At 40.4% G+C, this 17,251-nt stretch overlaps 1 protein-coding gene across 5 annotated transcripts in view; it reads right to left on the bottom strand.

Annotated features, from left to right (window-relative positions):
- SNX3 (sorting nexin 3) overlaps window positions 1–11,795 on the bottom strand; it is a gene marked incomplete at both ends in the record, with an annotated part of 35,667 nt that extends 23,872 nt beyond the window's left edge. For 3 of the 5 annotated variants that reach the window (XM_084228402.1, XM_084228405.1, XM_084228406.1), the window contains one exon: window positions 11,634–11,795. In XM_084228402.1, the coding sequence (XP_084084528.1) occupies window positions 11,634–11,795 (162 nt within the window). The remainder of the gene's footprint in view (window positions 1–11,633) is intronic. The other 2 variants (XM_084228403.1, XM_084228404.1) reach the window with 2 other exon arrangements.
- Window positions 11,796–17,251: the final 5,456 nt, after the last annotated feature.

The raw sequence follows: 17,251 nt of genomic DNA, 5'->3' as shown, positions 1-17,251 counted from the left end.
GCATGAGGTAGAAGTGGCAAATAAGCTTCAGAACCAAAAACTCAAGAAATCCTACAACTTCCATCTTCATCTTTTTGGAATGCTATTCTAAGACTGTTATATGAGGAAGTCAGCTAGCCTACTGGAGAATGAGAAGCTATTGTAAAGGCATCCCAAGGAATAGCCTGGCATTTAATGCCAGACATCAGACATGCAAATTCTCCAGTGGAAAACTGCTAGATAAATGAGCACAGGACACAAGCAGAAAAGTAGACCAGCCAACCCACAAAATGGTGGGAAATAAATCACTGTTTTAAGTCATTAAGTTTAGATGTGGTTTGTTACGCATAGCTAACATACAATACTGGTTTAACATGAAGGTCAACCTATATACTATGTACACATATTTTTATCAAGAGGAATAAAGGAAGGTCATAAGGTTAAGTCTGGGAGGAGAACAGCAGGTAAACTCTGCTGGCTATATCACAAAGTATAATCAGGTTAAAAAAATGACTCTTGTTAATCAAATCGTCTATATCTATGATCTGTTCTAAACGGAAATAAAAAAAGACAGATAACTAAAAATGTATCAAAAAAAATACAGGAGAAATTACCTACAATACTGGCTGGAACACAGCCATTTCTTGAGAAATACCTGTAGATTAACGAGTGAAAGATGTCTGAGACATTTTAAGAGCTAATATCAATTTCTTAATTTTGAAAAAGATTTATTTATTTATGCATACAAGAGCTGGGGTACAGGCCAGAGGTGTGGGGGGGTGAGAGGATTCACCAGAGACAGAGTGGGGAACAGAACAGGCAGACTGACCGAAGTACACTGCTGAGGGCAGCGGGAGAGACAGGAGAGGTCTGCTGCACCATGTGGGTTGCTCCCTGGCAGGCCTGGGGATGGAACTGGTGCTGCAGAGACTGTGGACAGCTTCATAAGTTGCGTCTTCACCCCTTGCGCCACCAGGGAGGCCCTCAATTTCTTTCTTTTTTTTTTAAAGATTTATTTATTTATACATATAAGCACTGGATACAGTCAGAAGCGCGGGAGGGTGAGAGAATTCACTAGAGCCAGAGTGGGGAGGTGAGCAGGCAGAAGGACCGAAGACACTGCTGAGGGGAGCAGCGGGCGGCAGGAGAGGTCTGCGCGCCATGTGGGACCCTCCTCCAGTGGCTGGGGAGCAGCTGGGGATCGAACCGGCGCTGCAGAGGCTGCGGGCAGCTTCGCAACCCAGCGCTCAACCGCTGTGCCACCGGGGAGGCCAAGGCCCTCAAATTCTTAATTTTTAACTTAATCTCCTGCAACTCAGTCATTAAACTTACCCATGTCAATAGTTCAACTAGTAGAATTTTAAACAGGAAGTCATTTAGTAGCAGCATCCTGCCTTAATATGTAAATGATTAACATGTTAAGACAAAACATTAAATGTAAACATGTAACACAAAACCTTAAATGCTGACATGGTATAAGAAATTTATTCCGGGCTAAAAATAATCTAAGCCATTACCCTGTCTAGACTACAGTTTGTTTAGTCACACATCACCTTCAATTTTGCCACTGGCTTAAGGGATGACCCTAAACCACTATGAATTAGCTGCTTATTAATTTTTTCAGTACCAACTTTCTTTAAATGATTATTCAAAGCAGTTTGTTAAAATTTTTGAGTGTGAAAATAAGCTTTATAAACTGAAAAATCACTGTGGTTGGCCATAATATGAACAGTAGATGAAATCTAGTAGTTCACAAAGTTAGTTTTTATGTTTACAAAAACTGCTCTCTAGAAGGAAAAAATTGTATCTAACATTTCATTCAGCACCTAGCAAAGGGCTGTGTTTTAAGATCCGAATGGTATTTGATGAATACATAAGGAAAGAAAAACTAACAATGCTATACTTAACTATTATTTTCCTCAATCATTTACTATTGGCATCCTAAATTGAACATTTTTTTCACAGTCCTCTGTATTGAAATTAAGATTTTTCCAAGTGCTTTTGATTTCCCCTTCAATGCTACATAATAAACTTTAGACTAGGGATCGGCAAACTGTTAAGAAAAAGGCTAAGACGAAAAATATTTTAGGTTGACCCCAGTATTCAATGCTGCCCTTTTTTTAAAAAAAAAATATTTATTTATACAAGCATTGTATACAGTCAGAAGCACGGGAGGGTGAGAAAATTCACCAGAGCCAGAACGGGGAGCAGAGCAGACGGACTGAAGTACACTGTGAGGGGAGCAGTGGGCAGCAGGAGAGGTCTGTCGCGCCATGCGGGACCTTTGCCTGGCGCTAGGGATCGAACTGGTGCTGCAGAGGCTGGGGGCAGCTTCGCAACCCAGCACTCAACCGCTGTGCCAGCGGGGAGGCCCAATGCTGCCCTTTAGGTGCAACAATGGTCATAAATAATAATGAAAGCAAACAGGTAATGTGTTCCAATAAAACTTCATTTACAAAATAGGGAAACCCACAGCTTGGTGACCTCTGCTGTAGATTCATTTGTGTTTTAAAAATGTCCCCAATTACATAGTATGGGGAATCTTTGGATATAAATTTATTTTTTTAAAAAGATTATTTATGTATACAAGAGCATAATGTACAGGCCAGAGGTGTGTGTGTGTGGGGGGTGTGTGTGTGAGAGGATTCACCAGAGACAGAGTGGGGAAGAGAACAGGCAGATCGACTGAATTACACTGCTGAGGGGAGCAGCGGGCGAGTCAGGAGAGGTCTGCTGTGCCATGTGGGTAGCTCCCCAGCCAGGGATCAAACTTGTGCTGCAGTGGCTGCAGATAGCTTCCTAGGTTGTGTCTTAACCCCCTGTGCCACCAGGGAAGCCCTGGATATAAATTTAAATAAAGACCTGGTGATAGATTGACCATGCATGGTGGAACAGGGATGTGGCCAGCCAACAAAAATTTTTATCTACTTCTATTTCCACCTGAAGATAACTAATGTCAAAGCAAGAAAAAGGAAAGATACTGAAAACTAAATACAAGGAGGGGAATATTAAGACCCCCTTATTCCTCTATATAGATTAGAATCCCCAAATTTACTACAGAGCAGAGACACTCATCCTTGGGATTAGGAAAAACATACACACAGAGCACAAATTAGTTGTAGGTGGTAGATGTGGAAATAATTTTAGGAAAACCAAGCAAACACAGATGATATATCAGTGATAAAATAAAAGTTAAGAGAGCAAAGAATTAGTGATATTTCAATAATGTTAGACACAAAGTAATTTTGTAAAAATTGAAAGACATGGATCTCACTTATTTTGGTATCTCAAATTATATACTCCATCATTAATGTCATCAACTAAAATGCTGATCCTAAGTAACTGCCTACATTGTTTTCAACATTTATCAAAAGCAAAAAATGTTAGTCATATATTTTCAGTACCTCTAACCCAACCCCAATCCCAAAAGCAAACCCCATCAGATGTCATATCTTCATTCTTACAATATTTTTCTACTTATCATAATTAATTCTCAGAAAGAGATCAGAACTCATATTGACGTTTGAAATCATCAAAAGTAACCAGAACTCAATCTTATGTCTTACAGTGCTTTCTCTAAACATTGAAATTTCAGGCATCAGCAAAAAAGGGAATGAAATAAGAGATGACTAGAGTGTTGTTAAAGTCACACCCTAGAAGGGTCAACCCCTATCACTTGCTTGCTACTGTAGCAAAGATCAGTGTTCTTCCTTTTTTTCCTATAGCTGGCCAGCTAGACTAAATTTCCCAGTTTCCTTGCATGTGACAATGAGGTAGGAATGTCTTTCCTTTAGCTAGTAAATGGATGTGATGTTGGGAGCTGAGTCATGACAGAATAGAAGTCCTGGGCCCTCTGAGACCACTTCATGTGGGGGAAAAAAATACAAACAACCCAAAACAACAAACATCTATTTTTTTTTTGTTGTTGTTGTTTTAAAGTTTTGCCTTTCCAGCATTACAAAAATTTTTTTTTTAAAGATTTATTTATTTATACAAGCACTGGGTACAGTCAGAAGCACGGGAGGGAGAGAGAATTCACCAGAGCCAGAGCGGAGAACAGAACAGGCGGACTGAGGGGAGCAGCGGGCAGCAGGAGAGGTCTGCACGCCATGTGGGACCCTCGCCGGAGGCTGGGGATTGAACCGGCGCTGCAGAGGTTGCAGGCAGCTTCACAACCTAGCGCTCAACCGCTGCGCCACCGAGGAGGCCCCACAAACATCTACAGCAAATGTCATATTTTACTATCACATAAAAATTCTAAGGTCCTAAGTAATATATTTCTTTAAAGTAGAACTTTAGTTGAAAGTTTTAAGTCATTTAACTAAGGACTCAGTAAATAGCAACACTAAGATTATTTTTTTTAGACATCATTTTTCTTATTTGATGTTCAAAAAAATTACTGGTGGGCCTCCCTAATGGCGCATCCTATGTAGCCATCCATAGCCACTGCAGCATGAGTTCGAACCCCAGCCAGGGAGCAACCCACATAGCGCAGCAGACCTCTCCTGACTCGCCCGCTGCTCCCCTCAGCAGTGTATTTCAGTCAATCTGTCTGTTCTGTTCCTCATTCTGTCTCTGGTGAATCCTCTTACCCCCCAGACACTTCTGGCCTATACCGCAGTTCTTGTATGCATAAATAAATAAATCTTAAAAAAAAATTACTGGCTCTGCTTACATGGAAGCAGTGTAATATGGTACAAATATCAAATATCTAAAATTAACAGCCCTTTTGTTTTAGGGTGGGTGTAGCATGACTGTAAAGGTAAGGAGAGGAAAATTTCTACTATATGAAATTACTAAGATAATTGTAAGTTAAGTTAAGCACTTTTATATGTTCAAGATGTAGAGTGGTAGTATTTATAAAATATCAAGTATATATCAATAGATATTTGGTTGTCAGAAAAGTCATGATGTATTTTTTCTCTGTTTTCTGTTGCAAAAATGTGTCATGACTTTTCTAACAACCCAGTGTCTATTTTATATTCTCTTAACTTCTGGCTTACTTCCACAATTATTATAAGGGACACAGACATGGGTGTTCCAAGACAGGACATAAAAACTGGCTTGGCTGAATATAGTCCCATGCCTCTTCTTCCCCCAAACTAAGCTGTATATAGACTGGTAAGCTTTCGCTGGTATCTAAATTTCCTCCTCTCCAAAAACAGTGTTCTATCTTTGGCAAACATCACTGATTTTCCTCTCCACTGTCAGGATCTGCTGTTTTTTTTCCTCAGGCAGCCTTTTAAAAAATCCTATCAAGGCTATCAGTGTGGCTCCATAAATTTTTCTCAAACTTCTCTGCTGCCTGTCAGACACAGAGAATATGGTGCAACTAGAAATAATCTCTGCTACATATTAGTAAAGTGACCTTGTTGGGGTGCTTTTTAAATTACCACTTCCCAAATGCTACCCCCAACTCAATTATAAAAGATCATGGCAATTTCAAAAGCTCCTCAGGGGAGAGTGGGTGAAAAGGTATGGGCTCTGAGGGTCAGAAAATCTACATTCAAATCACAGTCTTGCCATTTAGTAGCTGCAACAAGCTACAGTAGGTCCTCAAATAACATTTTTTTTTTGTAACATTGACGAGAAAAAAATTAATTCCCTGTTGGGGACACCATCTGTGTGGAGTCAGCATGGTGTTCCCATGTCTGCTTGGATTTTCTCTGGGTACTCCCTCTGGTTTCCTCCCACCTTCCAAAGACATGCACATTATATTCACTGGAATGTCTAAATGGTCCTGGTCTTGTGTGGAGGTGTGTGCACCCAACTATGGAAGGGTATCCTGTCCAAAGTTTGTTCCATTTTGTTCCCTGAGCTGCAGGACAGGTCTGGCCACAAGGCTCACAACCCTGAATTGGAATATGTGTGCTGAAAAATGAATGAGGGAATACAAATTATTGTTTAATATTAGAAGTATTTGGATCATTATTTACACATTTGGTGAGGTTTCTGTGACTAGAAATATGCTATACAAACTTTACCCTTTTTTATAGCAATCAGGTTATGGTAAATTGGTTTCATTATAGGCTGTTTTGCTTAAAGTCACAGTTTCCAAGAAGGTACCAATAACACTGAGTGAGGATTTATTGCATTTAACTTCTCTAAATTTCATTTATTCTTACGTGTCCACAGGTGCCAAGCATTGAGTAAGAATGACTGTGACAGTTCCTGTCCTCGAGGAGCTAAGAGTAGGAAATATAGGAACTAAAAGAAGTCAAAGACAAGCAAACAGCTCAATAATAATACAGCAAAATGGGCACAGAGGAAGGAAATCCAATTCAGATTCGAGGAATCAGCAAAATCTCTAAAAAGGTGATATTAAGGCTGAGTCCTGCAGACACGCAGTGGTAGTCAGATGCGATTACTAGAAAAAGATTGTTTCTTTAACATAAGAGGAAGTATGGCCAGGACACAAAAGAACTCACTAAATTGGGAGATACTGGCCATTTAGTAGGACAAGAGCATACAGTAAAAATGAGGAAGAGATAAGAGATGAGGATCAACAGTGAGCTCAGCTGCTACATCTGCAAAACAGGGTCATTATCTACTATTTGGTTACCTCAAAGATTAAATTATAGCACAATGCCTTGAACATCATTGTTACTTAAGTAATATATACCTTCACTTTTCAGGTAGGAAAAAAACTCACTATTTTAAAATAAGCATCACTAGCCTATCTACCAAACTTTTTCTTCAGGCCATCTCATCACAGAATAGAACAGTAAATTCTTTTTAGTTTTTATTTCTCCTGGGTGCATCTTACCTACTATGGATTACTGAAAAGTCAACTCCCAGCTCTCAAGGATGCTAACACTGGAATTTCCTTCAAAGGGCTAGACACTTGAGGGTACCCCAACACTAGGTTGTAGATAACAAAGGTTTAATGTGCTATTTTTTTTTAATATTTATTTATACAAGCACTGGGTACAGTCAGAAGCACGGGAGGGTGAGAGAATTCATCGAGCCAGAGCGGGGAGCAGAGAAGGCAGAAGGACCGAAGTACACTGCTGAGGGGAGCAGCGGGCGGATGGAGAGGTCTGCGCGCCATGTGGGACCCTCCTCCGGTGGCCGGGGAGCAGCTGGGGATAGAACTGGTGCTGCAGAGGCTGCGGGCAGCTTTGCAACCCAGCGCTCAACGGCTGCGCCACCGGGGAGGCCCTAATGTGCTATTTTGAATTAAATGAAATGCAGTTGTAAAGCAGTTCTGAACCAGGACCAGAATACTTCAAATCTAACTAATTAGACCAATTTACTTTGGATGAGAGACAACCTCTGTGTCTTGATTCTTTTATCTGGTAAAATGCATAATACAGAACAGAGTCCCTAATAAGCCAATATAACAGGGCAACCTTTAAATTGCTACCTCTTCCCTCTCACCCATCCTAAGGGATGGTTAGGTAAGAACAGAATCTTCAAGGCCAGTTAAATACCTTTCCTTGATGGAAATCCTGCCAATCAGCTGTAGCTGGAGGCAAAGTTATACATCAGACATCTTATGGCAAATCAATAAAGATACAAAGATTCTTCATATGTCCTTGATTTTTAAAATATATTTTTGGCTAATAATATATGCTTATATAAAACCTAAAGACAGGGCCTCCCTGTTGGTGCAAGGGGTTAAGTCTGAGCACTATGAAGCTATCAGCAGCCACAGTAGCACGAGTTTGATACCCAGCCAGGGAGCAACCCACATGGTGCAGCAGACCTCTCCTGTCTCGCCCACTGCTCCCCTCAGCAGTGTATTTCAGTCAATCTGCCTGTTCTGCTCCCCACTCTGTCTTTCGTGAATCCTCTCCCTCCCCACCCACCCCTGCCATATCTGGCCTGCACCCCAGCTCTTTTATGCATCAATAAATAAATCTTAAAAAAAAAAAAAAACCTGAAAACAAGTCTTAGAATTTATTTCTTAGCTTTCGGTCTGACTTGGATATTAATGACTCCCAATTTAAGATACAAGGACTCACCCAGAGAAAAACTGGCCAGAAAAAAATGCCAATACAGCTTAGACACTACTTTTACTGACCACCCTTATCAAAATGTTTTTCAGTAAACTTTACCAATTAGTTCTGTTTTAATTTGCCTCACTTCAAATGGTTACTCTTGTAACTGTATGAGGTGAGGGATGTTAACTGACTTACTGCAGTATCATGTCTTCATATATACATATATCAAATCATTTTCACTTTCAACTAACACAATATTACAGGTCAATTATAGCTCAATAAAACTGGGGAAAATACTAACACAAGCAAAGGAAACATACTAACTTAAAACATTGAGCATTCCATTAATTCTTGGTTTAAAATGTGAAATTTAGTGTGGTCTCAATGAATCAATTTTCCAGTTACACAAAATGTGTAAAAATTCAAAACATTTTAAGTCTATTTTGTTAAATACTAAACAGTATTCTTTTATATACCGGACGTACCTCAATGAAAATATACTTTCATGCCAAGTAGGTTTCTTGGTGAGGAAATCCTACAATTTTAGTAAATCAGCTGAGTGTTAACACAGAAAATATAGTTGATCACTAACTTTTAAATTAGAAGATATCTGCATTTAGAAAGAGGTTAAACTGTGAGTGCTTATTATATACTAGCCACTGTGCTAAAGATTTTATGAGCATTATCTCCGTTAGTCCTATGAGGTAGGTATTCTTCTTATCATACCTATTTGACAGAGGAAAACAGAACTTAGGTTTTGTACCTTACTCTGCTAAAAAATGATAAATCTGGGCCTCCCCAGTGGCGCAGCGGTTGAATGCTGGGCTGTGAAGCTGCCCACAGCCTCTGCAGCACCGATTCAATCCCCGGCCACCGGGCAAGGGTCCCACATGGTACGCAGACCTTTCCTGCCGCCCGCTGCTCCCCTCAGCAGTGTACTTCGTCATTCTGCCTGTTCTGTTCCCCACTCTGGCTCTGGTGAATTCTCTCACCCTCCCTCGCTTCTGACTGTACCCAGTGCTTGTATAAATAAATAAATAAATCTTTAAAAAAAAAATCTATTTGAATTCAGAGCTCTCCTAGAGCTCAATAAAGATTCTTAACTTCATTCCTATTCAAAACCACTGTCTCTAGGTATAACAGATCTTAATTTAAACTCTCCTGAAAATTGAGCTACAGTATAGCACAAAATTCATAAACGATGAATGAATTTCCCCTTTAGTCTTCCCTTTAATATGCCAAAATAATTCTAGACCCTGAGCTTTCCTAAACCTTTCATTACTATAGTGCTTTCGGATATACCTACCCATTAGAACAATTTAAAAAACATTAACACTGTACCAATTATTTTCAAAAAGCTCAGAGATATCAATCAAGTGATCCTAATAGTCTTAAACACTGTCCTCAAACCAAAAGATAAATGGAGATTAGGAAACTTGCATTCTAAAGTGCCACCATCCAGATAAAATTACTCTGTGATTTAGAGTAATTTCAATCAGATCCTATAAAATTGAACGTTTTTGTCAAGACCAGAATTAGAGAGCAACTATAAGACAGTTTGGGAGTCCAAATGCTGGTATATTAAATTGTTTGCCAAATGGCAAATTCAACATCAAAATAGTGCATGCTAGGAGAGTACCAACAGTTTAGAAAAATAGTAGTAAAATTACAAAATGATTTACCTAGCCATTTCATTGGTCATTCTATCTTAATACAAGACTTTAATTACTCTCAAAACTCATTCTACTTAAATATTATCCAATATTTTATTATATGGTGTCTTGAGTTTCTTGTTACACACATTACATACAAAAAATTAACCCCACTGGCATTTCATAAGCATTAGAAACTTGATTACATTTTCTTAGAGGGCACCTGCATTTGGAACTGTAACAGTCATCAGCACTCAACAAACTGGTTTATATAAAAATACAAACCAGTGCAGACTTATACTTTGTTAATTCAGTAATTCATCAATCACTCTTAAAATGGATTGTTCTCTGAAATGCAAATAATGCCAGAGACTATTTTTAAGTGTCACAGTAGCTATTTGGTACTGAGGTATAAGATGTATTTTTAAAACAATGAATTATTGTACCAGACCCCATTTAATATAATGCACTTAGCAAAATAAACAGACAAAGTAATTAAATAGAGGAAGTGTAGGCAGGAGATTCTGCTTCAGTTGTATGACAGGAAGTACTAGCTATGGAAGTTTAGAAACAGGAATACCAAGTTCTGTTTTAGCTCAAGAAATAAAGGAAAGCATGCTGGCCAATAAAGGTAAAAGAGGAAGTTCTTTTGATTGAAACACCTGCCTTATATTTAAGGGAACCCAAAATCATTCCTAAAGCTGGAAAGAAAGCCTCTTTTTTACTAGATTTACATGCTGATGTACTTCACAAGCCATACAGGAGCCTGGATTTTGCGGTTTTGCTCCAACACTATTTATGGCTCACACTTTACACATCCCTAGGGAGACAGGGTGAGTTGTAATATTAAACATTTTCATATCTTAAAGCCTGCTGATTAATAAATTTTTCAACATTACCTAAGTAAATAACTTTTCAAAAACAGCTTACATTTCACAACAATGTAACTATACTTAACAGTACTGAAGTGTATACTTAAAAATGGTTAAGATGGTAAGGTTTATGTTGTTTTTTTAACTACACAAAAAAGCACATAAGTCAATGAGCACTCCACTTAAATATTAATAGTAACTCGTTATGTAAATTTTGATTACTCTAAGGCTAAATTCTTATGCTTAAATTTTAATAATTTGTTGTCTTTAACAGCTAGATTCGTTTTGTGCAATTAATTAAAAACATACTTCCATACATGAACAAGTTCTTTAATCCTGAACTAGAATGAAAGTGAAGCACTATTCTCAATTACTAATCTTTCAAATCATGTGAATTACTTATTGCCAACAAATACTAGTTATGAAATTATAAGTGTGTTTCTACTTCAACTGATTCCTTCATTCAGTGAAGTGCAAAGCTCCAAATTAAGAGTGCAAAATCCCTACATGATTAGGCTTTTCTTAAAGCATTTGTAGTTTTGGATTATGAGGTAGGCGACATTCCCCACACCTTACCCTTTAGCACAAAGGTAGCCCACAGCGCTATGGTCACTCATTTCCAATCACGCTACTGGCCTGGCTCGGCCCTACCCAATTCGTCAGGCTTCCGTGAACTCCCTTTAGGTTCTGTCCACACGAGTGTACAACCTAGGCTTGGTAGCTCGGGAAAGGCCTGGAGCAACCCCCGTGTTTGGACCATCTCCGGGGAAAGTCTCCAGCAAAAGAAAACCGGGCAGCTTCAACTATGCGCAAACCCCGTCTCTCAGCCACATCTACCTCCCCTCCCGATGAAAGGATGTGTTCTGGAAAGATCTACCCCTTTCCAGCTCAAATGTCATTCCCAGATCGGCTGCCGGAGGGGCCAGCGGCGCCCAACCCACGCCCTCGTCTTCCAGCACCTTCTCCAAGTGCCAGCCGCGGGCTCACTCCAGACGCCCCCAAGGAAACCCTCCACGGAGGGGGGCCCCGGCCGCGACCCCGCCGTGGACAAGACTTTCCCACCGCGGCAGTCGGGGGCTCCCAGCCCGGGCGGCCGCGGCAGCCGGCAAGGATCCGCTCCTGGTCGGTTGGGGGCGACCTGGGCCGGCGAGAGGGGTCTTTCGAGAGGGGAAAGTCAGCCTCACCTTGACCCTGATCTCGTAGGTGGTAAAGCGGCCCCGGCCGACCCCCACCGTCTGCGGGTTGCTCACATCGATCTCGAGGAAGTTGCTGGGCGGCCCGTAGGCGTCGTTCAGATTCTGCGGCTTGGTGATGAGCCGCCGGGTGTCCGCCACAGTCTCCGCCATTTCAGTGCCGCAGCCGCCGCCGCCTGCGCGGGCTCCCTCCGCCCCCTCCGCGTACCACCGCCGCCGCCCGCCGCGGGGACACCCGGCTCGCGCGCAGCGGTCGCGAGGCCAACGAGCGCGTCAGACGGGCGTTCACCCAGAGCGCGAAGCTCCTCCCCGCGCCCCTCGGGCTTCCGCCTCGAGTGCCCAGGGGAGAAACAGCTGACTAGCCGGAACGCTTCACCCGGGGCCCGGGAGGCCCAGCCGAGGCCGCGGAGGGGGACTACGGGCTAGGCGGCGAAGGAGAGGCAAGGTCACGGGACTTGTAGTCGCGCGCAGGTTCCAGCCGGACTACAGCACCCACAATGCACCAGCGAGCGCGCCGCCGAGGGAACCGGGGCGCGCGCTTCCTGTCTTTCTGCGGGGGGGGTCCCGAGCTGCGGGAAGTATTCCGGGAAGTCTTCGAGGCTTGGGTACGTAGGGCACAGGTAAACACCGATTTGTGAGAAATTAGTCGGTGTTTTGTCGAACATAACTGCCTCCGCTGGGCCTCCCTGGTGGCTCAAGGGGTTAAGACACAACCTGTGAAGCGGTCCGCAACCTCTGCAGCGCAAGTTCGATCCCTGGCCCAGGGAGCTACCCACGTGGCGCAGCAGACCTCGCCTGTCTCACCCGCTGCTCCCCTCAGCAGTGTATTTCAGTCAGTCTGCCTGTTCTGCTCCCCACTCTGTCTCTGGTGAATCCTCTCACCCCTCAGGCCTCTGGCATGCACCCCAGTTCCTTTATGCATAAACAAATATAAAGAAAAATTTAAATATTTTGAATAAATATTTTAAAAAATATTTTTAAAAAACTGCCTCCGCTAACTGCCAATTTATATATGGTGTAACCGTGAAGCACTGAAAATGCCTGTCTAGAGTGACCTTTACAAGTAATCACTCAAATAGTGATTTTGACATCAGCTTGAGAGTTTCACCGACATGTTTCTCAACTGGTAAACTGAAGGCGGTAAAGTAGGAAAGCGAAATAAAAAACAAAAACCTTGTGAGATTATACCACTGAGGTCAAACCGTTTTTGGAGACTGGTCGACCCTCAAAGTAGGTAGACTGAAACTTGCCTAAATGCCCTGTGTTTGGGCGATCTACAGCTTTCCCCCTTCCTGTGTAGCAACGTCCGGGTAAGTCTAAAGAAAATAAAAGTGGTAAAAATATTTCTCAAGCATTTGAAATGAAACTTTGGCCTTTTTAATTTTTAAAGGCCAAACAATAAATCACAGCTCATCACTAGCAAATGCAGATTTTGAACATTTGCGACAGAAACCCTGTTTGGCTTCTCCCTTGATATTAAAGTTCCACGATTGTTTCTGCAGGTTTTGTGTTTGTTTGTTTGTTTGTTTTTTAATATGTTGAGTTTCAGAAATCCCATTCACTTTAGATAATCTGATCTTTTTTAATGTTAGTTGAAAAATTGTCAAGGTCACTAATAACAGTAGTTACTATTATATTATTATTACAGTAACAGTAGTTACTATTACTATTAATAGTAGTTAATAGTAGTTACTATTCCTAGTAACAGTTGGAATAAAGAAGTACTTATACATGTTGATTATTTTTAAGAAAATTTAACATTCATTAAGCCAACAAATAGTTATTGAAGAATTAACTAGGTGTAAGTCATGTGAAATTTTCTGATGCCAGAGAGTTTTTTTAACTTTTGAAGGTGATGTATATGTTCACCTTGATTGTGGAGATGGTAATATGGATGTATATTACCACTTTTTGCATACAAATTATGCCTCAATAAAGCTAAAAGAAAGTATCCCTGAGATCATTCTCCTTTCAACAGATATGGGGTACACCACGGTGTGAACATACATTTAGTCAACTAATCTTTTACTGATGGACAGTTTGTTATTTCAATTCTTGGTATTACCTATAAAAGTTGTAACAAATAGACTTGTGACATAATCTTTAACAATATCAATATACTGGAAATAGTACTTAGATATGCTATTGCTGAAAAAAGGATTAAAACACACATAATCCTGCTTATTGTCAAATTTCGTTTCATAAAGGTGGTATCATTTGTTTTTTCTGCCATTAAAAAACTTCAAGTTAACTCTGGGGACTACACCTGAGGGGGTGGGAGGAAGCAAATATTGTTTAAAAATGAACAATGATGTAAAAAAATAAAAAAAATTAATATAAAAAATAAACACACATGAAATTCAAGTTGTTCCAGCTTTCACCAAAAATACAATTAAGTTTAAAGATTTAATTGACTTTATTAAATGAATCATGAATTGGGTAACATTCCATTTAGCAGGTAGAAAAGTGCTCTGAAAAACTACAAAATGAAAGGCTTTTTTTAAATTTTATTTTTATATTCCCCATACAATTACAACACCCTTATTTTGACTCCAATCCCTCCTTTCTCCGCCCCCCACCCCCCATAGAGTGTCTCTGGTTCATAGTTGTTTGTTGATTTTGATATTTTCTTTCTTATAGTTATTCTTTTTCCTGGTCCCTTATTTAAGTTTTCTAGATTCCTGCTATGAGTGAGACCACCCGGTATTTTTCTTTTTCTTTCTGGCTTATTTCACTGAGCATGATCCCTTCCAGCTCCATCCATGTTGCTGCAAATTGCATGTGTTTATCTTTTTTGAATGCTGAGTAATAGTCCATGGTGTATATGTACCACATCTTCTTGATCCAGTCATCTATTTTTGGGCATTTGGGTTGTTTCCAAAGCTTAGCTATTGTAAATTGTGCTTCTGTAAACATAGGGGTGCAGGTGCTCTTTGGAATTGATGTTTTTGTGTCCTTTGGGTAAATACCTAGAAGTGGAACTGCTGGATCATATGGAAGCTCCATTTTTAGTAGTGTGAGGAACCTCCGCACAGCTCTCCATAGTGGTTGGACCAGTTTGCACTTCCACCAACAGTGCAAGAGAGTTCCTTTTTCTCCACAACCTCGCCAACATTTGTTGTTGCTACTTTTTTTAACATGTGCCATTCTCACTGGTGTAAGATGGTATCTCATGGTAGTTTTGATATGCATTTCCCTGATTACAAGTGATTTTGAACATTTTTTCATATGCCTGTTGGCCATTTGCATTTCCTCTTCAGAGAAGCTTCTTTTTAGTTCTTCTGCCCATTTTTTGACTGGATTCTTTTCTTTGTTTTTGTTGAGTCTCATCAGCTCTTTGTAGATTTTTGTGATCAGTCCTTTATCATTAGTGTTATGAGCAAAAATGTTCTCCCAGTCGGTGGGGTTTCTCTTTGTTTTTGTTATTGTCTCTTTTGCTATGCAGAAGCTCTTTAATTTGATGTAGTCCCAGCTGTTTATCTTTGCCTTCACTATTACTGCTTTGGGTGATGTCTTTGAGGTGCATATCATGTAGTGTTTTGCCTATATTTCCTTCTATGCAATTTATGGTTTCAGGTCTTATGTCTAGTTCTTTAATCCACAAAATGAAAGGTTTCTATAGGCAGAAAGAAGGCAAGGGAAAAGGGAATTATTTCAGACTTAAGCATCCTACCTGGGGGAGGGGGAGGATGGAGAAAGATGTTATGGCAGATGATCTCATCTTTCTTTGGGTAATGGAAAAGATTACCACATTGGTGCTGACCAGAAAATTCCACATTGACCAGTTAAGACTGTGTTCTCGGGAAAAGTTGAAACCACATGTAGGCTAGGTATTAAAGTCTTGGTGGATTTTGGAGGCCCTCTGTGTTGGTGCAAGGGGTTAAGTCTCAGCACAGTTGGCTCCCCAGCCAGGGAGCTGACCCACATAGTGCAGCAGACCTCTCCTGTCTTGCCCGCTGCTCCCCTCAGCAGTGTATTTCAGTCATCTGCCTGTTCTGTTCCTCATTCAGTCTCTGGTGACTCCTCTCTCTCCCCCTGTATCTCTGGCCTACACCCCGGCTCTTGTAATGCATAAAAATATAAAAATAAATCTTTTTTTTTAAAAGTCTTGGTGAATCTTAGTACAAGTGTCTCCATTTGTGACTGTTGTTTCTTTTTAACCGGTGTAGTCTATCTTGGGGAGGCATAATAAATAATTTTTAAAAATCAATAATAATATACCTGCCAATATGATTGGTGCTTTAAACAAATAAAATAGTGACTGAGATTGGTTCATAAGAGAGGGAGGGCGGAGAAATCCTCTCTGCATATGGCTTTCTTTCAAAGAGTAGGGATAATATCAGAATAAGTATGCCCAGATGGGACTCTCTACTGGGCCTATCTGCTGGTGGAAGAGACCAAGTGGGAACTTAACTGGTATGATTACAGCAAGTAAGCTCAAGAAATGAGCATAAATGACTCTTTTAAATTGTGGCATAGAAAAGCTAAGTAACCAGGAACCACTGTATTGTGTTGTCATCTGTGACACCTGAACAAAGCAATCATGGAATATTCTCTAGGAAAGCTAAGTAACCAGGAACCACTGTATTGTGTTGTCATCTGTGACACCTGAACAAAGTAATCATGGAATATTCTCAAGGAAAGCTTCTGTCTCTTTCCTTGGATGCCACTTAAAGCACTCTGGGGCAGCAGCAACAGGTGCCTGCTGTCAGGAAAAAGCTACAGAGGATAGCATAACAACATAGCATATTGACTGAGCCAAAGAAGAACTTCCCCATATAAACAAAAAGTAAACATTTAGGTTTTTAGGAGATACTGTATTCCTAGGAAATCCAAAAAGAATAAGCTACTAGAATTAACAAGATAATGTAGTGGCTGAATGAAATTAAGGAACCTAATTTATAGTTTTCCTCCTCTAGGCAAAATGGAGATGGAAGAAATAACAAAAAAAAATTAAAAAAAAAAAAACCTAGGAAGGCAGGCATGGGATTTGTAAGTACAAATTTATGAAACTTTATTAAAAAGACATAAATTAAAACCTAAATAAAAGTTAATGTTCCTCTATGGGAGGACTTTTTTTTGAAAGATTTATTTGTGCATACAAGAACTGGGGTACAGGCCAGAGGTATGGGGGGTGAGAGGATTCACCAGAGACAGAGTGGGGAACAGAATGACTGAAATACACTGCTGAGGGGAGCAGCAGTGTTCAATCCCCAGCCAGGGGGGATTCTGCCACTCCTGCTGCAGTGACTGTGGATAGCTTCATAGGTTGCGTCTTAACCCCTTGCACCACCAGCGAGGCCCTATAGGAGGACTTTATCAGAAAAATGTCATTTCATCCTAAATTAATAATTTAATGCAATTAGAGTCCTGATGTGGTTGGTTTTTACCTTCCTCCAGCCTTGGGTGGGTGGTTAGTAGTGGACAATATTATTTTAAGGTTCATATTTGGAGTAATCTCCAAGATGATGATAAAATCATATTTGGAGTAATCTCCAAGAAGATTATAAAAATTAAAAAAAGGTACAATTATTTTACATCCTTTTCTGTTTTACCACAATATAGGATTTCTCCCCTCATGTATGGTCACCATAGTTTTCCCACCACCA

This window comes from Talpa europaea, assembly GCF_964194135.1.
Source record: "Talpa europaea genome assembly, chromosome: 2".
In the NCBI taxonomy this organism is placed as follows: Eukaryota; Metazoa; Chordata; class Mammalia; order Eulipotyphla; family Talpidae; genus Talpa; species Talpa europaea.
This window is presented reverse-complemented; position numbering and strand designations above follow the sequence as displayed.